This window comes from Cherax quadricarinatus, chromosome 90 (genome assembly GCF_038502225.1).
Source record: "Cherax quadricarinatus isolate ZL_2023a chromosome 90, ASM3850222v1, whole genome shotgun sequence".
NCBI classification, from domain to species: domain Eukaryota; kingdom Metazoa; phylum Arthropoda; class Malacostraca; order Decapoda; family Parastacidae; genus Cherax; species Cherax quadricarinatus.
This window is the reverse complement of record NC_091381.1, coordinates 11915343-11939575: the sequence shown is the minus strand read 5'-3', so window position 1 is coordinate 11939575 and position 24233 is coordinate 11915343. Positions and strand designations below refer to the sequence as shown.

At 38.1% G+C, this 24233-nt stretch overlaps 1 protein-coding gene across 1 annotated transcript in view; it reads left to right on the top strand.

Moving 5' to 3' along the window:
- Positions 1-24233, top strand: part of LOC128693278 (uncharacterized) — a 586781-nt gene that overhangs the window by 299497 nt on the left and 263051 nt on the right. Inside the window, exons 6-7 of the mRNA XM_070104248.1 lie at positions 6647-6943; positions 19084-19214. Of these exons, the coding sequence (XP_069960349.1) occupies positions 6647-6943; positions 19084-19214 (428 nt within the window). The remainder of the gene's footprint in view (positions 1-6646; positions 6944-19083; positions 19215-24233) is intronic.

Here is a 24233-nt window from a genome sequence, read left to right as displayed (position 1 = left end):
CATTTAGAAGACGGGAGGAAAATCAACAGATTGCAAAAGTCCTTTGTAACAACTAACCAAGAAAACTTAACTTCAGACGTAAGAAGATTCTTCTCATGATGTTTTCTCATGGAGTTGCTTGCTTAGTAATTACTGCTTTTTTGTGTGCTCGGTGGATCTGCCTGAAGATCAAAGCTATCCTGATAACGTGAAGGTTTTATGTGAGAACAGCTGTGGTTTTTAAGACCTGCTGCTTCTTGTTATATTTTTTTCTTTTGGTAAAGCTCTTTTTAAAATATTTACTGTTGTGGATAGTTTATATGTTGTAAGACTTTATATGTTACATTACTTTAATGATTTATTAATTTTATACCTCGATTATAATAATAATAATAATAATAATAATAATAAGAAGAAGAAGAATAATAATAATAATAATAAGAAGAAGAAGAAGAAGAAGAAGAAAATAATGAAATAAAACTATAATAATAATAATAATTATAGTAAGAAGAAGAAGAAAGAGAAGAAGGATATAATAGTAATAATAATAATAATAATAATAATAATAATAATAATTATTATTATTATTATTATTATTATTATAATTACGATTACTATTATTACAATTCTTTTTATATTAATTAATTAAGTTTCTAATGTTCGTCGATATTCTCGTTCATAGGTGTTGTAATTTATTGGTCTTTAAGTTTTCATCTTGTCGGTATTATATACCATACTTGCATAACATGTTCTTGTGTCACTGGATGCTGAAGATCGTTGATCCTGAAATTCATTAGCATTGAAGTTCTTGAATGCTGAAGTTTGGTATCCCTGAAGATCGTGGAACCTAAAATTTACAAATATTTAATGTTTTTGTTTAATTTCAAGGGGTTCAAGTGATAGTAGGTTCTTAAGTTCCTGAGAAATAAAATTCGTGTTGCTTAGAGTTAAAGAGATCTGAAGTTCGTAAAGTAAGGACTCAAATTCGTGGGTCTTGAAATTCCTGTGGTGTTAGAGGGGTTAGAGGAAATGTTTATTTGGGCCTGGGAACCTTGCAGGCGTTCTGAGAGACGGGGGTCCCAAGTTAGTTATTACAAGACCGCCACCACAGTTTTATCCTCGCTGTGTAACATTGGTGGAGAGAGCTGCGCCTCTCCCTCCAGTGTTTTCATCATGTTGTAGTTAAAAGTTCTTGTTTGTTTTGCTCCCTGCTATTGTTGTGTTGCTGGCTGATTTTGTTTGTCTTGCTGGCTGGCATGATTGCTCGTGTTGCTGGCTGATGTTGTTTGTGCACTTGACTGATGTTCGTGTTGCAGGCTCGTTTTATGGCGCTTGCTGATGTTTTTTTGTGTTGGTTATTGATAATGTTGCTTGTGTTGCTGGATGATAATGTTTGTATTGCTGCCAGAATTTAAAGGTGACTGAGGTTACTGTTTGTTTTTCTGGCCGATATTATTTGCTTTGTTTGTTAATTTTCTTCTTATCGCTACTTCAGGATGCTCTTGTTGGTGTTGCTAGCTACCGTTGTTTGTGTTGCCGGCTGATGTTATTCGCGTTTATTCTTCATGTTTGTATTGTTTGCTGTCGATGTATTTGTGTTACTTTGTGATGTTGATTGTGACGCTAACTGAGGCTTTTGCATGTGTTGCCTACAGATGTTGTTTATTTTGCTGCTGCTGCTTGTTGTGTTGCTGGTTGATTTGTTTTGCTAGCTGATGATATTTATGTTGATGTTATTTATATAGTTTCGTTATGTCGTTAGTGTGTGTCATTATTTTTTACTTCCTTATGCTGTTTATGTTGTTTCCTCAAATTAATGTTTGTGTTGCTATCTGATGTTGCTTTGTGTTCCTATATATATTATTCTCTTTGTTACTGGTTGTAAATGCTATTTGAATTGTTGATTAATCTCTTTGTTTGCGTTGGTTGCTAACATTGTTTGTGTTGCTGACTGTTGCTCTTAGTAGTGTTGCTGCTCGCTGTGTGTTGCTCATTTTTTTGAGATTACTCCACTGAAAGTTACACGTTGTATTTTTTTCATCACTGTTCCTCATGGTAACCTATATGTAGTTTGCATGAGTTTTTTTTAATATATTTGGCCAAGGATATCGCTTGTAACTTTTGTTTAAGATTTCTTCCTATCTATCATCAATTTCGATATACTGGTTCCATTAGTGATGTTCAAATTTATGTATCACGTACAATGTTTGTCCGTTAGTGTACGAAGTGTTGAAACTGTCTCTCGTCATTTAACAGTTCTTAACATGAAAGTGGGTAGGGAGGAAGAGATTGTGTACTCACCTATTTGTACTCACCTATTTGTGGTTGCAGGGGTCGAGTCCTAGCTCCTGGCCCCGCCTCTTCACCGGTTGCTACTAGGCCCTCTCTCTCCCCGCTCCATGAGCTTTATCAAACCTCGTCTTAATACTGTGTATGGTTCCTGCCTCCACTACGTCATTTTCTAGGCTATTCCACTGCCTTACAACTCTATGACTGAAGAAATACTTCCTACTATCTCTCTGACTCATTTGTGTCTTCAACTTCCAATTGTGGCCTCTTGTTTCTGTGTCCCCTCCCTGGAACATCCTGTCCTTGTCCACCTTGTCTATTCCACGCAGTATTTTATATGTCGTTATCATGTCTCCCCTGACCCTCCTGTCCTCCAGTGTCGTCAGGCCGATTTCCCTTAATCTTTCTTCATAGGACATTCCCCTTAGCTCTGTGTGTGTGTGTGTGTGAGAGAGAGAGAGAGAGAGAGAGAGAAGTGGCTACAGGGTACTTAGAGGAGAGTGAAGGCTGCCAGTTGACGTCATGTCTCTGCACTTTATCGACGTGTATGTGTGATTTGCTTTAGTTCAGGCGTTTAGTGTTTTTCAGAGCTGACTTGTGATTGCTGTGTCGATGGCTTTTCCAGGGTGTTTTAACTGTCCGGACAGTGTCTTGTTATAATTATGGTGATTTTATAATTAAGAAGCTGCGGAGAAACATTACACACTGTCAGAAAACTATTACGGATCCTCTGGCGTAAAGGATGGGGACTAAGATGAATTTTGGACGCCCCTTTGTGTTGAAGAATTAAAATAGTAGACGATAGATTCGATTTTCTTTCGTTTTGGTGTTCCAGTGATCTGGATGGAACCAGAAATATGTGTGATAACTGTTACTTATGCTCTTGTAATGCACAAGGATACAACATAACAAAAAGAAAGTTATTTAGTATCCAAAAGTGATTTAGTATCCAAGTGCCCAAGAACATGTTACTCAAACACCAGATAAAGCAATGCTAATACCAGCTTAAAAGCTTGCCAGTTCTCCTCTAAACCCTGAACGAGAAAGCAGGGCGTGATGACACAGAATTCCCATGTAATAACTGTAACACTGAACCTCAAGTTTTTCTCTCGAAGTTAATTGAATGATAGAGTGAGAGATCTATAGGTCTTGCTAAAAATACTTCTCAGAATTTTGTTCCAAATTCAATGAAAAAACTTATTTGCTCTTGCACAAAATTCTCCCGGGACAAAGATTTTGTTCCATGTTTTGTTCAAGGACATTTAGTTTACTGCACAGATGTTATTGGTTTAGAAGAGTTTGGTGTGAAGTATAATGTAAGGAGATTTCTCATCGAATTTCCTAAAATAAACAAGTCTTAAAGGTAGTTTTTCTGTTTAATGTTACTAATTATTCTTGTGTTCCCTTGGGTCATTCTGAGCATCTGAAGGTAAGTTACGGAAATCTACAGCTGGTTCTTGTTAAGATTAATTACAAAAGAAGTCAGAAGGATGGGCTGTGGAGACTTAGAGGTCCTTTATATGTTCCTTGGACAACAGTTGATAATACTAAAAGTTTAAAAGTTTCGAAGATGGTGAACTATAACTAAACAAAGGTTCATGGAGATATTGAAAAGTACATCTGCCCTATTCTTAGTATTTAAAAAGTCAATCAGCTGATGAGTTGAGAAATCCTTTTTTGATCGTCTTGAAATTTTCAACACTGGTATAATTTGAAAGATGGTTGATATTTTTATTGCAGTAAGTAGAAGGTAATTCGTAACATTTTTAAAACTCTCCTGTAATTTTACTTTGAAATAAGATGAACAAGTCTCTATTTCAATCCTTTAATCTGAAACTAATGAGGATTTAGGCAGCATAAGGGAAAATTGCGATTTACTAACACACAAAATAAACATAAAATCATGGATTCTTTGCAAAAACTGGACAATATTATGACTAAAGGTTGAGGGACTGATTACCTCATTCTCCTCCTGTTCTTCAAGTTTCTCCTTCGTATGGACTGATGAAGCCACTGTGTGGCGAAACGTTTCCTCAATGAAGATTCCCAAGAGTTGTATATGTGTCTAATTTATCAATACTATGACTAGTCGGGTTGAAAATTTCAGTGGTGAGGCGCTTCCCTAGTTTCTCTCGAAACAGGATTGATATTGATTTTGATTGTGCTAGTTTCAATATGGCAATTTTATTAATATATTTTGGCAATAACTGGAGAATGTCTCTTTTTATGGACTTTAATTTAATCTTACTTAAAGAAATATTTGAATTGTATTGGGCAGCTTGTGTGCACATTAGCCAGTTTAATTGAAATTAATGGGAAAATTTAAGTATAAGTTTTATTGTTATAATGTGTAAACGCCTCTTCCGAGTTCCTTCATATATTTAGCTCCGATAACTTGAATTGCAACCTAAAAAGCGACTTCAAATTTCTAGCGTTAGTTTACATTGTGATATGTTTTCTGTGCAATTATTAGAGAATGCTATTCCAGTTTTCTTTGAAGCTAAAAAATTGGTTTATCTCAGTGAAGGATCGTATTAGTTTTGGACTTTGTTGGTGCCAATTGGCCATTTTTATTGAAGAAAAAAAAATGCGATATTAGTTTACAGGTGATAATTACAAATCCTTCTTCTGATTGGCTTCAAAGCTTCATTGCTGATAATGGAATAATGGGATTTGTGGGATTTGTGTATATCATTCTAGGATTTTGCAGCAAACTTAGTACTGTATTAGTACTGTATTAAACGTCATCTCTTTCCATTCCTGTCTGTGAATATTTGCTTATGTGAAGTTCACTTTTGTTCTCTCTTTCGTTCTCTCTCTCTTTTCTCTATCTTTTATACAAAGGTTTTACAAGGTTGCATTATGGTTTTCTATGGTTTTCTATGTTTATTTACAAGCTACGAGCTCTTACATACATCAGCTCATTACAAGGCCTTTTTTTTTTTGTTATGACATATGCAAATAGGCAACAGGATTAAGTTGGAGCCAACCATTTCATATGGTCAAATGACTTTATTTTGATTATGTAGTTATGCCATACGAACTTGTTCGTTCTAGACTCTAGTCATCCTTGAAATAAATGACCTCAGATGAAGTGTTATAAGTGAGAAGGGTACAGGTAAAATGCAACTGCGGTTTGCTACCCGTCTTTTTGTATAGAAGCTCACTTCTGGCTATCTGCAGAGAGGAGGCAAGTATGGCACCTTGACAACGTTGACCTTGTATATAACAGTAAGACCACCCACATTCCTCCGGCTCTCCTGAAATGACAGATCTGTCCAAGCCGGGTGCAGGAGAAATGCGTCGTCTTGCTCTGTTCTCTATTCTGTCAAGAAGTTGCACATGAGACCGAGAGAAAGGGCAGGCAATCCAAGAAAGTGGAGCATGCTCAGAGTGAGAGCATACTTGTTCCTCATACAAAGAGTCATGCAGCTTCCATAGCTAGGCAGATGCAAGCTTCATCTGAGTGAAGTAAGCTTACTGGTCAATTTGTTTGCAAGATTTACAATGTGGTTCTTCATAGTCATTTCGGCGTCAAATTTCACCATAAGGATAACAGCTCCATTTGTCTCTCTCTCTCTCTCTCTCTCTCTCTCTCTCTCTCTCTCTCTCTCTCTCTCTCTCTCTCTCTCTCTCTCTCTCTCTCTCTCTCTCTCTTTCTCTCTCTCTCTCTCTCTCTCTCTCTCTCTCTCTCTCTCTCACCCAATTTATTAATATAAGTTCTTATCCATTTTTTTTGTTTATAACGTTCTCTTTGTCTCGCTTTCGTCACAAAAATATTTAACTTCTGCTATTACAAGGGAATTTCAGCCCATAAAGCTTTCTATATTGTCCGTTTCTTAAGTAATAATCCGAAGAAACAGTAACTCCAAAAATGTAAATTTATGGTAATAGCCAACAAGTAGTAATAAAACAAACTTTAGTTCACGTGTACTGAACTTTCTCAAGGTTTACTTCATGTAAAGGAAATGTAATGTACATCTGTAATAAAGGTTTTTCTATTTTCCCCGTCTTTATATTACAACTCAAAAAATGCTGGAAGGAAACCTCTAAAGTTGTTGTAGCTCCGTAACCCAAAGTGTAATTCTTGATTATATCCTCTACACACTGTTTTAATCTCCAAGCTCAGGTAGACCCACTTCATTGTCTTATGAATACAATCCTTCAATGTTTTGAAGAATAAGGTACTATAATAGTGGTGCACTTTCGGTATTCTCTCACAGAAACTGTTGTTTACAAGTGGGTAATATAACAAAACCCTTGTTCCTAGTATGCAACTATCATATGTAATCCAGCAGCAGAACACTGTTAATATATCCAATTTTTTTAAAAGAAAACTTTCTCTTTTACTACATCACCAACTAAATCTTTTCCACAGTGCCTCCTATGTCCATCGATCTCAGGGGCGTTGATGGACCAATCTCCGCGGGAGTGGGTGTAACGATGGTGTGTATTGTGGTGGGGGCGCGACCCCCACCCACAGTAAGCTGGTGGCTGGATGGACGACCACTGAAGTCCAGCGGAGAGAGACAACTGGACGAGGGTAACGTGACTGAGAGCAAGGTGGTGATGGTAGCCACTCCTGAGGACCAGGGTCGTTACCTATCCTGCAGGGCGGAAACTCCAGGTCTGCTTCAGTCATCCCTCGAAGATGGCACCAAGCTAGTTGTTCACTGTGAGTACTTCCACGGTAACGTTTGAACCTAGATTGTTGGGGAGAGGTGTCGGATTAAAACATTATGCATCTGATATGAAATGGGAGTTAACAGTGTTGCTCTTTTTTAGTTACACAGTATCTCAGGGAAATTCTTAAAATATATTGCAATGATTGCTGGTGGAGTTTGGGAGGATGGGTCCAAGAAGGAAACTAAAAATAATCCAAGAAAAGAGTAAAGTGAGGAGAGTAACAAAACTGTGCATGAAGTGTTGGACTTAAGTTAGTTGGAAAGAGAATGGTGGAAATGTATTCTAATATTTATATGTTAATATTTATATGTGTATATGAGTATAGGTAGTAGGTTGGTAGACAGCAACTACCCAGGGAGGTACTACCGTCCTGCCAAGTGAGTGTAAAACGAAAGCCTGTAATTGTTTTACATGATGGTAGGATTGCTGGTGTCTTTTGTCTGTCTCATAAATATGCAAGATTACAGGTATGTCTTGCTACTTCTACTTACACTTAGATCACACTACACATACATGTACACGTTTATTTATACACACTCATCTGAGTTTTCTGTGATTTTATCTTAATAGTTCTTGGTCTTATTACTTTTCCTTTTATATCCATGGGGAAGTGGAATAAGAATCTTTCCTCCGTAAGCCATGCGTGTTGTAAAAGTCAACTAAAATGCCGGGAACAATGGGCTAGTAACCCCTTTTCCTGTAAAGATTACTAAAAAGAATAATAATAAGAAAATTGTCAAAGTGGGAAATATGAATGTGCGTGGATGTTGTGCAAATGATAAGAAAGAGATGATTGTGGATGTTATGAATGAGAAGAAACTGGATGTCCTGGTTTTAAGTGAAACAAAGCTGAAGGGGGTGGGAGAGTTTCAATGGAGAGGAATAAATGAGATTAGGTCAGGGGTTTCAAATAGAGTTAGAGCTAAAGAAGGAGTAGCAATAATGTTGAAGGATAAGCTATGGCAGGAAAAGAGGGACTATAAATGTATTAATTCAAGGATTATGTGGAGTAAAATAAAGATTGGATGTGAAAAGTGGGTTATAGTAAGCGTGTATGCACCTGGAGAAGAGAGAAATGTAGAGGAGAGAGAGAGATTTTGGGAAATGTTGAGTGAATGCGTGGGGAGTTTTGAATCATGTGTGAGAGTAATGGTGATTGGGGATTTCAATGCTAAAGCGGGTAAAAATGTTATGGAGGGAGTAGTAGGTAAATTTGGGGTGCCAGGGGTAAATGTAAATGGGGAGCCTTTAATTGAGCTATGTGTAGAAAGAGATTTGGTAATAAGTAATACATATTTTATGAAAAAGAGGATAAATAAATATACAAGGTATGATGTAGCACGTAATGAAAGTAGTTTGTTAGATTATGTATTGGTGGATAAAAGGTTGATGAGTAGGCTCCAGGATGTACATGTTTATAGAGGGGCAACTGATATATCAGATCATTATTTAGTTGTAGCTACAGTTAGAGTAAGAGGTAGATTGGAAAAGAGGAAGGTGGCAACAACAAGTAAGAGGGAGGTGAAAGTGTATAAACTAAGGGAGGAGGAAGCTCGGGTGAGATATAAGCGACTATTGGCAGAAAGGTGGGCTAGTGCAAAGATGAGTAGTGGAGGGGTTGAAGAGGGTTGGAATAGTTTTCAAAATGCAGTATTAGAATGTGGGGCAGAAGTTTGTGGATATAGGAGGGTGGGTGCAGGAGGAAAGAAGAGTGATTGGTGGAATGATGAAGTAAAGGGTGTGATAAAAGAGAAAAAGGTAGCTTATGAGAGGTTTTTACAAAGCAGAAGTGTTATAAGAAGAGCAGAGTATATAGAGAGTAAAAGAAAGGTGAAGAGAGTGGTGAGAGAGTGCAAAAGAAGAGCAGATGATAGAGTGGGAGAGGCACTGTCAAGAAATTTTAATGAAAATAAGAAAAAAATTTGGAGTGAGTTAAACAAGTTAAGGAAGCCTAGGGAACGTATGGATTTGTCAGTTAAAAACAGAGTAGGGGAGTTAGTAGATGGGGAGAGGGAGGTATTAGGTAGATGGCGAGAATATTTTGAGGAACTTTTAAATGTTGAGGAAGAAAGGGAGGCGGTAATTTCATGCACTGGCCAGGGAGGTATACCATCTTTTAGGAGTGAAGAAGAGCAGAATGTAAGTGTGGTGGAGGTACGTGAGGCATTACGTAGAATGAAAGGGGGTAAAGCAGCTGGAACTGATGGGATCATGACAGAAATGTTAAAAGCAGGGGGGGATATAGTGTTGGAGTGGTTGGTACTTTTGTTTAATAAATGTATGAAATAGGGGAAGGTAACTAGAGATTGGCAGAGAGCATGTATAGTCCCTTTATATAAAGGGAAAGAGGACAAAAGAGATTTTAAAAATTATAGAGGAATAAGTTTACTGAGTATACCAGGAAAAGTGTACGGTAGGGTTATAATTGAAAGAATTAGAGGTAAGACAGAATGTAGGACTGCGGATGAGCAAGGAGGTTTCAGAGTGGGTAGGGGATGTGTAGATCAAGTGTTTACATTGAAGTATATATGTGAACAGTATTTAGATAAAGGTAGGGAAGATTTATTGCATTTATGTATTTAGAAAAGGCATATGATAGAGTGGATAGAGGAGCAATGTGGCAGATGTTGCAAGTATATGGAATAGTTGGTAAGTTACTAAATGCTGTAAAGAGTTTTTATGAGTATAAAGAGGCTCAGGTTAGGGTGTGTAGAAGAGAGGGAGAATACTTCCCGGTAAAAGTAGGTCTTAGACAGGGATGTGTAATGTCACCATGGTTGTTTAATATATTTATAGATGAGGTTGTAAAAGAAGTAAATGCTAGGGTGTTCGGGAGAGGGGAGGGATTAAATTATGGGGAATCAAATTCAAAATGGGAATTGAGACAGTTACTTTTTGCTGATGATACTGTGCTTATGGGAGATTCTAAAGAAAAATTGCAAAGGTTAGTGGATGAGTTTGGGAATGTGTGTAAAGGTAGAAAGTTGAAAGTGAACATAGAAAAGAGTAAGGTGATGAGGGTATCAAATGATTTAGATAAAGAAAAATTGGATATCAAATTGGGAAGGAGGAGTATGGAAGAAGTGAATGTTTTCAGATACTTGGGAGTTGACGTGTCTGCAGATGGATTTATGAAGGATGAGGTTAATCATAGAATTGATGAGGGAAAAAAAGGTGAGTGGTGCGTTGAGGTATATGTGGAGTCAAAAAACGTTATCAATGGAGGCAAAGAAGGGAATGTATGAAAGTATAGTAGTACGAACACTCTTATATGGGTGTGAAGCTTGGGTTGTAAATGCAGCAGCGAGGAGACGGTTAGAGGCAGTGGAGATGTTCTGTCTAAGGGCAATGTGTGGTGGAAATATTATGCAGAAAATTCGGAGTGTGGAAATTAGGAAAAGGTGTGGAGTTAATAAAAGTATTAGTCAGAGGGCAGAAGAGGGGTTGTTGAGGTGGTTTGGTCATTTAGAGAGAATGGATCAAAGTAGAAAAACAGGGAAAGCATATAAATCTATAGGGGAAGGAAGGCGAGGTAGGGGTCGTCCTCGAAAGGGCTGGAGAGAGGGGGTAAAGGAGGTTTTGTGGGCGAGGGGCTTGGACTTCCAGCAAGCGTGCGTGAGCGTGTTCGATAGGAGTGAATGGAGACGAATGGTACTTGGGACCTGACGATCTGTTGGAGTGTGAGCAGGGTAATATTTAGTGAAGGGATTCAGGGAAACCGGTTATTTTCATATAGTCGGACTTCAGTCCTGGAAATGGGAAGTACAATGCCTGCACTTTAAAGGAGGGGTTTGGGATATTGGCAGTTTGGAGGGATATGTTGTGTATCTTTATATGTATATGCTTCTAAACTGTTGTATTCTGAGCATCTCTGCAAAAACAGTGATAATGTGTAAGTGTGGTGAAAGTGTTGAATGATGAAAGCATTTTTCTTTTTGGGGATTTTCTTTCTTTTTTGGTCACCCTGCCTCGGTGGGAGACGGCCGACTTGTTGAAAAAAAATGTGTATATGTCAGTAGATGGGTGTTTGAAAGAACTGAGTCATATACACAAAAATCTAATTGGAGTGTGGAACCGTGTGAGGGAGAATATTCTCATTGAAACCAACAATAAGAATATACTAAAGAAAATCGGTGCTAACAAATTTATACCACTAAGTTGCATAGTCTTTGAACGTTGCAGTGAGGAGAAACGTAGTGGCTAGGGGTATTAAGACGTTAGAGATGAATATATGGTGTGAATATTATACATTGAATACAGAACATGGACATTTGAGAACAGTGTTGTGGGAGGAATGGTCTGATTCAGAGGGGTGGAGGAAGGGCTCCTGTCAAAACGTCACTAGTGGTCTCTCCGTTCTTAGTTACTAGAGATTGTGATGATGGCTTCCCTCGACTTTGAGCAGCTATATCTTCTTCTTAAGGAAGAGTTAAATAACGGAAGCAAGAAGAGAAATTCAAAGACTGAAGGGTATGTGCAAGGATTATCCTAGGAACAACGTCGTCGATGATTAGATCAACGAATGGATGCTAGGTGGAACTGAAGGGACGAAGCTGAAGCTGAGGAAGGTCCAGGAGAATGCTGTGAAAACCAGCAACTCTTTTTCGTTGTGATCAGACGAATGTGAATTGACCATCCAAGACTATCCAATGAAGACAGTTCCAACATGGACACAGCAAAGCCAGCCAGTGAAGACATTCCAGCGAAGATCATCTCTTCAAAGACCGATGAGAACGTTATGTATATCTCCAGTCAAAGTTTGTTTTAGGTTGGAACAGTCAGGTTAAGTTTATGAATAGAGCGTTTTGTCTTAGAGATAAGAGGAGGCAGAGGATGTGTTTTTGTATCAGTGCTGGAGAGAGTGATGTTAGCAAACATAGGAGTGAGTACCTGATTAGCAAGTATGGGTCAGCAATACATATAATTAGGAAGAAGGGAGATCACCCTGTGGTATGTGGCATTTTACCGAGGAGAAGAGTTGGAAATTTCTATGGCAGAAATGACAGGTATGCGAGGGATGGGTTTTACTTCCTAGATCTGGGATGGGGGCACTGACTAATGAGCGGAAGGAGCTGTTAGGGCTTTAATTGGTTTTTGCTGGAAAGGAATGAATTCTAAGTGTAACGAGTGAATGTAACGAGTAAAGAATTCTTCAAAACTTGTCCGACCTTTGGACGAAGACATACTTAGACCAGTGGATGGTTCCGCTATGACCCGCCTCCTCCTGCTTCGCCTCACCTGGCTACAGTATGTAGTGTGAGTTTTAGGGAAACCAGTTATAGGCAGAATGAGGTAGAGTTATTGATAAACATTGAAAAGCCATTGTTACTAGGTGACAAGGACAGTAATAGGGACAGTGAAGGAACAGAAATGAGCATGAAGGGAAAAGAGAAGGGAAGGTTTCTAAATTTATATTATACAAATAGTCGTAGTGCTCTTAATGAGATGGACGTGTTGAGATTAGTAGCAAGTGCGGGTAACATTTATGTATTTGCCATAACTGAGACGTTGTTTCATATGAAAAATCGGGATATGCCTGCTGAATGTCACATTCAAGGTTTTAAATTGTTCCATGTACATAGAAGCATAGGTAATGGAGGTGGGGTAGCATTGCATATCCAAAATAGTTTGAAATGCTGCCCAAAAATGGATATAAAGTCTGAAATAACAGAGCCTGCCTGTGTACAATTTTTAGAGGGTCACGAAAAATTCATTTTAAGCATGATGTACCGTCCCCCAAACTTATGTAATGTCCAAGGGAGATTACTTTGGGAGGAAATTGTTAAGGCAACAAGGCACAAAAACGAAGTAATTTTAGGGGACTTTAACTTTAGTAAGATAGATTGGAATTCCTTGATTGGGAATTTACAGTCTAACGACATTTCCGAGGTAGCCAGGATTGTTTTTTAAATCAGTTTGTTACAGAACCTACAAGGGGAAATAACTTGCTTGACTTGGTTCTGGCAAACAAGGAAACCCTTGTTTATAATTTAGAAATTAGCGAGGAACATGACACAAGCGATCACAAATCAATTACCTTGAACAATGAATGGAAGTTTGATAGTAGGGATAGTTGAGTAACGGTTCTAGATTTTCGCTTAGCAGATTACAATGGGCAGAGAACACCTATCATGTGTGTAGTAGGGTAACGAAAAGATCCATCAGTATGACAACTTTCTAAACATTATACATGTTAACCAAAGAACATTTATTCCATATAAAGAAATAAGATCGAATTCAGGACAGAAGAAAGGAATTTATAGATGTATCAGAAGAGGTGAGGGTCAACTTATGAATCAATATATTCACATTAAGAGTGAGGTTAAAAGGGGGATAAGGAAAGTTAAACAGAATTATGAAATTAAAGTGGCGAATGATTCAAAAACGAACCTGAAAGGCTTTTTCCAGGTATATAGAACAAAAGTTAGAGAATAGATAGTTCCCCTTAAAAATAACTCCGAGCATCTTACTAACAAGGATAATGAAATTTTCTCGATTTTTAATAATTATTTCCTCTCGGTTTTCACACTAAAAATATCACTGTAATTAATTTTTATAATAGGCCTGAAGAAGATAAATTATGTAATAACACAGTCATAAAAGATTTGGTCATCAAACATGTAGACAGATTGAAACAAAATAAATCCCCGGGCTCTGATGAACTTTTTCAAGGGTTCTTAAGGAGTTCAGAATGGAACTTTCTGAACCATTAACTAACTTTTTTAATATATCTCTTCAAACAGGTGTACTGTCTGATATGTGGACGATGACCAATGTAATTCCTATTTTTAAAGCAGTGGACAACTCGTTGCCTTCAAATTACCGCCGAATAAGCATGACCTCAGTTGTAGGCAAATTACTAGAGTCAATTGTGCTTGATATTATAAGAAGTCATCATGATAGGAATAATTCGATTAATGAGACTCAGCATGGATTCACGATGGAAAGTTCATGCGAAACTAATTTATTAACTTTTTTCAGTAAACCTTTTGAGGCTGTTGATCACGATTAAGAATTCGATATTATTTTCTGGATTTTAGTAAATCTTTTGATAAAAGTACCGCACCAAAGACTGTTAATGAAAGTGGCAGCTCATGGTATTGTGGAGAAAATGCTGTTATGGAAGCAGAGAGTGTCCATAAATGGTCTAAAATCTGAGTGGGGATCTAGATGTAACAAGTTTTATTCCACTTGAATCAGTTTTACGTCCATTGTTGTGTATAATATACATTAAAAACCTTGACGAGGGAATAACTAATGATATGAGCAAATTCGCTGATGACACGAATGTAGGTAGGACAACTGATTCAGGGGAAGATGTTATTGAACTTAGGAAGTTTTAGACAAATTCAAGTCGTGGTCAGAAAAGTGGCAGATGCAGTTCACTGTAGATAAATGCAAAATTCTGAAGCTCGGAAATGCCCATAGCCCTACCGCTTATATGCCTAATAATGTAGAACTTAGCCATACAGAATGCTAACTTTGTAGTTATGGCAAGTAGCAACCTGAAGGCAAGGCAGCAGTAAGTAAGCGTACTTAATAAGGCAAGTAGATCACTGGGATTTATACCAAGAAGTGTAAGCAATAGAAGTCCAGAGGTTCTACTACTGCTCTACACATCATTAGTAAGTCCTAACCTAGATTACGCAGCTCAGTTCTGGTCTCTGTATTACAGAATGGATCAAAAATTCTTTAGCTAAAAAACATTCAGCGATGAATGAGAAGAAAGAGTGAAGTCTCTTAAATTACATTCTCTTGTAAGACAAGGAATGAGAGGAGACATGACTGCAGTCAGTGAAGATGGGTATCAACGTAGGAAAAATAAATAGGGTACTGAGGATATCCATTCAAATTGGATAAATTTAGATTTAAAAAGGATATAGGAAAGTATTATTTTACAAATAGAGAAGTCGATGAGTGGAACAGTTTGTCTAGTAAGGTTATTGAAGCTAAAACCTTAATTAGCTTCAAATTTAGGCTGGATAAATTCATGAGTGAGAGGGGTTGGATTTGAGTGTGACTTGCACATGAGCTAATAGATTCATCAAAGCTTATTCCTCGGGTAACATTGATAATGGGTTGGGCGAATATTTTTCTTATTGGGTTTGGATTTGACACGGACCTGCTAAGTATGGGCCAGTAGGCCTAATGCAGTGTTCCTCCTTTCTTATGTTCCTATGTTCTCATTTAGAGTCACTAGAAGAAGGTTGAATATGAGTATATATTCATGAAGCGTGGTAAATGTCGAAGAGAAAGAGTGAAATAGGTTTTAAGTGATAGAGGCTTATACATCCAGCACGTAAATGTGAGTTCGCGAGATCTGAGTTAGATACAGCAAGTGGTAATGCAGAAATTCATCGTGCTATTGAAGTGTCTGCAAAGTAGCGTTTATGAATGAGTTTAGGAATACCGGTTAGCCTGGCTTGATTCCTGGAGGTCGCAAGTAAAGTGTTTGCATTCTCAATGAGAAATGGAATATTGCAGTTGTAATGTACTTACACTTCTGACTAAACAACTGTTGAATGTGTGATGCTGAACGTCCTTCTTTAGTCCTGTCTTGATAGTAAACGGCTGATGTAGTGTAAAATGTCTAGGAAATAGACTTTAATTGGAATCATCATTGTTATAAAATTATTAATGTTAAATTTTTGCAATAATAAATACCAGTTATTTAAAAAATATATATACAGATGCAGAGCGACCTTTTATTGTAGCAACGTTTTGCTTTGTGTTTAGCTTTATTAAGAAAAATTTAAAGCTCTACACAGAGCACATAAATGATATGTTAAATCTTTCTCTGCACCTCTGTGTCTTTATTACTCTCAGCAGTATGCACCTGCGCCCATTATTAATATTTATTTGATAAAAACGTTGCTCTTAGTTTTAATATTCTTTTTTCATTGTTAGAGTCGAAATTGTTAGGGTCGAAATTATTTGACCAACAATTGTATATGAGGTAGAGTGTAGCCAAAACGTTACATTATCAAGTTTTCTTTATTTAGTTCCATGTTCAGTATAAGGGCTGCGATATTTCTTCAGTTCTTTTCGAAGCCCAGATACCGTACACACCAGTCCACTAACACCCAGGTACCTTCAGTATATACTGCTGGTTGAACCGGGACAGCAGATGTAAGGAGTTTACACAGCAAGTTTCACCTAGGATACGACCCACTATAGTCGAATTACGTGTAAATCAGAGTTTTTCAATCTTTTTTACCCTTACGGAACTCTTGAAATCAATTTCATGCCTCAGGGAACTTCTACATAAAAATTATTACATATTATTAATTTTTTTGACCCTACATAAAATTATTATCTATCATTATTAATATGTTTCGCTTTTATAAGCCTAAAGTTCACAAGGAAAATATAATGTACTTTTTCTGATAACTGGTTTAAGCCAAAAATAACTTAAGTTTTTTCTCAAGTTTATTGACAATGCGAAAAAAAAAAAAAGTGAAATGAAACTGTTTATTCAAGAGATCACATACGGAGGTTTTTATTCCCACAAAGAATTATCCATATCTATAAAAAAATAGACATAACATATAAAACACAAACAGAACGAAAACAGATTATGTCTTCTCCAATAATTAAATCGTTTAGTGACAATGTTGAAAAAGCATAAGATGAATTGAGGCAAAATGTCTTAAGAACAAATATATGGGTCAACGAAATGTTATTTATTAGGCAAATTGAAATAATTAAATTTGCTTCTCTAATGTGAAAACTGTGCTTGTCTTTTGGTACACAAATACTTAATTCAGGGTCGAATTGTAGATAAACACACACTGATTTCATCTTTAATTGAAAGAAGGCGATTTGTTTTTGCTTTTGATACTTGTTTAATAAAAAAATGCTTGTTCACACGTGTATGAGATTAAAAACTACAGAAATATATTTACCGTTTTCCTGTGAATGTCAGGAAAAATCTTCTTTCACAGAAATCCAGAATTTGTCCAGGGACAGGTCGGTAAATCTCATCTTAAGTGCACGATCAGACCACAGCTTACAAAGTTCTTCTCTTAAAGTTAAGTTCTCAGGATGAGCAGCCCATATAAAGTCCATGTGAAGGATCACCAGTCCATGTAAAGTCCATGTGAAGGATCACCAGTCCATGTAAAGTCCATGTGAAGGATCACCAGTCCATGTAAAGTCCATGTGAAGGATCACCAGTCCATGTGAAGGATCACCAGTCAATGTAAAGTCCATGTGAAGGATCACAAGTCCATGTAAAGTCCATGTGAAGGATCACCAGTCCATGTGAAGGATCACCAGTCCATGTGAAGGATCACCAGTCAATGTAAAGTCCATGTGAAGGATCACAAGTCCATGTAAAGTCCATGTGAAGGATCACCAGTCCATGTAAAGTCCATGTGAAGGATCACCAGTCCATGTAAAGTCCATGTGAAGGATCACCAGTCCATGTAAAGTCCATGTGAAGGATCACCAGTCCATGTAAAGTCCATGTGAAGGATCACCAGTCCATGTAAAGTCCATGTGAAGGATCACCAGTCCATGTAAAGTCCATGTGAAGGATCACCAGTCTATGTAAAGTCCATGTGAAGGATCACCAGTCCATGTAAAGTTCATGTGAAGGATCACCAGTCCATGTAAAGTTCATGTGAAGGATCACCAGTCCATGTAAAGTCCATGTGAAGGATCACCAGTCCATGTGAAGGATCACCAGTCAATGTAAAGTCCATGTGAAGGATCACAAGTCCATGTAAAGTCCATGTGAAGGATCACCAGTCCATGTGAAGGATCATCAGTCAATGTGAAGTCCATGTGAAGGATCACCAGTTAATGTGAAGTCCATGTGAAGGATCACCAGTCCATGTAAAGTCCATGTGAAGGATCACCAGTCCATGTAAAGTTCATGTGAAGGATCACCAGTCCATATAAAGTCCATGTGAAGGATCACCAGTCCATGTGAAGGATCACCAGTCAATGTAAAGTCCATGTGAAGGATCACAAGTACATGTAAAGTCCATGTGAAAGATCACCAGTCAGTGTGAAGTCCATGTGAAGGATCACCAGTTCATGTAAAGTCCATGTGAAGGATCACCAGTCCATGTGAAGGATCACCAGTCAATGTGAAGTCCATGTGAAGGATCACCAGTCCATGTAAATCCCATTGATACGTAACTTTCATTGCAAAGACAAATCTTTTTGGTGCCCTTTGTTGTATTAGTGCAGTGAAGTTTGTCTGGAGATTGTGATTCTGCATAACTACCTTCTGGATGTTTCCTCTTCAAAAATCGCCACATTGGACGGTCAGATACTTCTGTAATATGACAAACAAAAAAAAATCAAATACTTATTAAATTTTTAAAATTCATATTACATCCTTAAATGATGGGGCTGGTGTCGTGGGTACGGGAGTAAATTCTTGGGTAGCTTTGGGAAGGGGTGGTTTTGATATGGACCTCCGTTGTATGGGCCAGTAGGCGTTCCGCAGTGTTCCTCCATTCTTATGTTCTTAAATAACAAGGGTGAATGAAGAACTGTACTTGCACGCCAGGAAGCACAGGCAGGACTGATGAAGACCATGTATGTGCCATATACTCGAGAGTCACTTGATACACGATTCCGTCACATGCAGATTCTGTACAGTGGCCACTAAAGGCTGATTCACATTGGTGCGGTGTAGTCGTCGGTAAATGTATTCCCTATAATAATTATACTTTTAAATGATATAACAGGTTGAAGACTTTATTATAATACCTAAGAATTTTCCAAGAATAGGGCGTACGTGTATATAAAAATTACGAATATAAAAAACACACAAATGACTCAAAAATGCATTTATGTATGATTAGTCCTTTGTCATTATTTCTCTCTGAACCCGTAGCGACCTCTCGCAGGACCCTAGGGCTCTGAGGAGCCCCAGTTGAGATACGCTGGTCTAAATGCTTATACTGTTACCCCTAGTGACCTCTCGCGGAACCCTAAGGCTCCGAATAGCCCCGGTTGAGATACGCTGGTCTAAATGCTTATATTTTTAGGTGAACAATGACATCAAGGTTTGGAAACATGCCTTCTCTGTCATATGTGAGTCAATGGCACTACTACTGACTTACGAGCCATCTACTTCCAGAGCTGCACGTTAACCAGCTATTTCTTCAGACGTTCCAGAGGTGCACATCAGCCTGGATTCACGCCTCCAGCTGCACGACATCAAGGAAGGTATGGACGTGTACTTCACCTGCTCCGTCTCTGCCCTTCCCGCTCCTACTGCCGTCTTCTGGTACCACAACGTGAGTAAGATACCACAAGCAAAGGTTAGCTTTAATCAGGAAATTTATAAATAAACTTACAGACAGTAGTATTAATTTGTTCGTCCATTAAGAGGGCATGCAGACACTGTAGCCAATAAAGTGAGTGCTACACGTATCAGTTGCCGTCCTAACTGCATGTCACATGTCATGACACAAATACTTGGATAATATTAAACATAAAACTAAGCATAATATTAAACATAATAAAAAAAAAGAACTGGCATTAATACTCATAAAAAATCAGCAAGGATATGATGTATTATACAATATATAACTCTGATCTATGTTACAATATTGACTCCTAGCAGTTATGATTAAGTTAGAGATAAAAAAAAATAAATTTTCTCTCTGGATTTCATTTAATACATAATTTTTAGCCGTAGTCTTAAGTGATTTATACTATGATCGGCCTTGACATCATCAGGTACACTGTTCACATCTTATATTGCTGTTTAAAACTAAGACGAACAACACAGGACAGAAAGATTTTTTTTTTTCTAATGACTGTAAAATTTGTTTGCAATTATTTGTAGACAGGGTTAATAATCAAATGCTTTTGTCCACTATTCCGAGTTATTCTGTAGTTATCCATTCATAATTAAGATATCAAATGATGTCACTATATGATATCATTTAATGTCTGGAACACTGCCACCATCGCTCACTCCTTCACTGTCTTGCCAGAGGGGCGCTGATACTACAGTTAGAAGCTGCCAGTCTCCCCACCCCTCGTTCAGAGTGAACACACTTTACTTTCCATCTCCACGACACATATCTAGCTACACGGTTTCCCTGAATCTTTTCAAAAATGTTACTTGTCTCTACTCCTATCAGACGCATCAGGAAACCACTTGTGAGAACTTATTATACCCACTTACAGGGTTAGTTATCATTAAGCACCTCAAACATCCACAGGTACTGCAGAGCATCTGACATTCCTAGTTACACTAAAGTTACTGTTCCACATTTCAGTCGACCACTAGTATCACAACTTGTGCTGCTGTAACGTATCCACATGCTGTTGTACATAGTCACAATTAACCAACTAATTGGAGTTAAAATTACACCATTATTACGCTGGGAAATCAAACGGTTTTCGGAAGAATCTAAATTGCGTTTGGCATCTTTTGTCAATTTGTGCATTGTGAATCAGTTGTGACTTACATGCTAAATATTTAAGGTTGCAAAATACTCATACTTACAGTATTTTTATACACTATTCTTATACATATAAAATAATTTGATGGCATTTATACAAAAAAACTACTTCGAAGTTTAATAGCAGTTTCTATGTGTTTTCTATATATTATGTCATTATCTGATACAGTTTTAACACATTTGTAATAAGTTACGTGGGTTTTTCTACCCATAGAGGATATATATACGCCTAGAGGAATATCTCTTTCGGGTTATATTTTGTAAGAGTTTATAATATTTATATTCTAAGGCTTAAATATTGTTGACTGGTAGTGAACAAGTGATTTGATTCTCTGGCACTCTAGGAGCTTTTTAAATCCAATTAAATGAAGAACCTACTCACGCTTAATGACTAGATCTAGCGAACTGTTGCTGGTAGCCCCTCACAGATGTACGTAGCCATCGCTTATGAATTAGGCACACGTGCAAGATGTGGATATTTTTTATATTTTGTTGATGTTTTGCTTCCAATGGGTTCATTAATACAATACTGGGACGTAAAAGAAAGACAGAAGAAGGGATAATCAGTCTCTCAGCATAGGTGCTGAGCACCGCGATTTCATGAATCTGAAGCACAAGCAAGTAAACAGGTTGTAATACACTGGAGTTAGAGGAGGTGCAGCAGATAAAGACATTGTTACGGGTATGTGGGATCCACCAGTAAGTCATGCCCAGGAGTTGGGCCAGAGGTCAGCAAGTAGGTTGTGGAACTGTCCTCTGCACCGAAATTTCACGATGCTGCTGTGTATGACAAGTAATGTATTATGGACAAGTTGGTAAATCAGACACATGTGCAACATCTAGGTACCTTAATTTTGTTGACGTTTCGCCTACTTACGGTGAGAGACTGATACCGTGAACTACTAGTGTTGCCAGTGCTGTATTCGCCTTTATTAAACTGAAAAATCCTCCTGTGTAGGCGAAACGTGTCTTCAGTGAAAAATCCAAGTGTTGCAAATGTTTCTTACACATCAACTTGTGGGTACTGCTTGTCCTCAAAACTTACAAGTCTTCTCTTAGTGCTCAAGTCATCCACCAGATGTCACTAACTAATAAACAATGTTAACATTTATGAAGGTATTTATCAGCAGTAACAGCAGTGATGCTTAGATAAATATTTCGTTATTCCCGACGGTCAGATTTTTTTTATCCTTAATTTAGGGATTCCGTACGATTTCTCGCTAACGACTCTTCTGATCGGCGTCAAACTTATATTACCTATGTATCTTAGAAGAAGATTTGGATTTTTATTAGGCTTTGTAAGTGGAATTTCCTTTATTTGAAAAGAGACACTACAGAAACTGAGAATCCCTCTAGTATCAGTAAAGTACATGGGATACCTCTCCCAGATTATTGTCATACAGGGGACTCTGATTATGAGATGCAGGGGATACCTCTCTCAGATCACTGAGAGACAGAGGCTGGGGATGTGTATGGGCGATATTTCCCTGTATGTGATAATGGAAACTTCCACATATCTTTCTTCTACCGTAATTCGTCTGTATTTTTAAATCTATTGTAAGGAAATGTAAATAGTTATTTTGAAACACATGATTTTTTTTTTTTTGTGAATATTTGCCTTGAACGGGATGGTGACCTCAGGTTATAAGTGGTGAATGTTCCGAAAGGAAAACATTCAATGTTCCTTCTGTCGAGTTTCAGTCTTACATAAATTTCACAGAAATTCAAGACATATGATGCAATCGTAGTCTTACGCAGCTGAGTCTTTTATATTTCAATGGATAAAATTTGCCTTTAGCTATTGAGAATAAATAGACATTGAGAATAAACAGACATTAACATTGGGCATTACAGTCAGACGAAATGCAAGTCAATGCAAGTTAGCCCAAGGTAAAAATATAGATAAGATAATCAGGGTTATTGTATGTCAGCTGCCAGGATGATTAAACTTGGACTAATTAGTTACTTTTTTTAAAGTTTAATGAATAATGATTGCACGAAACTCATTAAGCCGGCATTTCATATGTACGCTTTCAGAATCTAGCACAATTAGATCCCATAATTCTAGCCTCTTTTCAAATCTACACTGGACAATACCTTGGCGTGTAGCATGCGCTACACGTTTGATCCAAGGCAGCCAGCTGTCAGGGAGAAGGCTTACAGCTTTTCATCTCATCCCCTGCATGCATCAGCCTTACTAGAGATTTGAACAATGCAAGGAATTCGCGAGAGCATGCGAAATATACACAAACATGTATATTTCGCATGCTATCACGAATTCCTTATATATATATATATATATATATATATATATATATATATATATATATATATATATTTTTTTATATATATACATATATATATATATATATATATATATATATATATATATATATATATATATATATATGTGTGCGTGTGTGTGTGTGTGTGTGTGTGTGTATGTGTGTGTGTGTATGTGTGTGTGTGTGTGTAGTGTGACCTAAGTGCAAGTAGAAGTAGCAAGATATAACTGGCATCCCGCGTGTTTATGAGACAGAAAAGAAAGACACCAGGAATCCTTTCTTCTAGTAAAACAATTACAGGTTTCCATTTCACACTCACTTGGCAGGACGGTAGTACCTCCCTGAGGGGTTGATGTGTGAGTGTGTGTGTGTGTACTCACCTAATTGTGGTTGCAGGGGTCGAGACTCTACTCCTGGCCCCGCCTCTTCACTGATCGCTACTAGGTCCTCTCCCTCTCTGCTTCCTGAGCTTTGTCATACCTCTTCTTAAAACTGTGTATGGTTCCTACCTCCACTACTTCACTTGCTAGGCTATTCCACTTCCTGACGACTCTATGACTGAAGAAATACTTCTTAAAGACCCTGTGACTCGTCTGAGTCTTCAGCTTCCAGCTGTGACCCCTTGTTTCTGAGTCCCCTCTTTGGAAGATCCTATCTCTGTCCACCTTGTCTATTCCCCGCAGAATCTTGTATGTCGTTATCATGTCTCCCCTGACCCTTCTGTCCTCCAGTGTCGTCAGTCCGATTTCCCTCAACCTTTCCTCGTACGACATTCCCCTGAGCTCTGGAACTAGCCTTGTCGCAAACCTTTGTACTTTCTCTAACTTCTTGACGTGCTTGACCAGGTGTGGGTTCCAGACTGGTGCTGCATACTCCAGTATGGGCCTAACATACACAGTGTACAGTGTCTTGAACGATTCCTTATTAAGGTATGGGAACGCTATTCTCAGGTTTGCCAGGCGCCCGTATGCTGCAGAAGTTATTTGGTTGATGTGTGCCTCCGGTGACGTGCTCGGTGTTATGGTCATCCCAAGGTCTTTCTCCCTGAGTGAGGTCTGTAGTCTTTGTCCACCTAGCCTATACTCTGTCTGCGGTCTTCTTTTCCTCTCCCCAATCTTCATGACTTTGCATTTGGCAGGGTTGAACTCGAGAAGCCAGTTTCTGGACCACATGTCCAGCCTGTCCAGGTCTCTTTGCATTCCTGCCTCTTCCTCATCCGATTTAATTCTTCTCATCAGCTTCACATCATCTGCTTCACATCATCCTTCCATCATGTCGTTCGCATATATCAAAAATAGCACTGGTTCTAGAACTGACCCCTGTGGGACACCGCTCGTCACAGGCGCCCACTGTGATACCTCTTCACGTACCATGACTCGTTGTTGCCTCCCTGTCAGGTATTCCCTGATCCATTGCAGTGCTCTCCCTGTTATATGCGCCTGATCCTCCAGCTTCTGCACTAATCTCTTCTGGGGAACTGTGTCAAAGGCCTTCCTGCAGTCTAGGAAAATGCAATCAACCCACCCCTCTCTCTCGTGTCTTACTTCTGTTACCT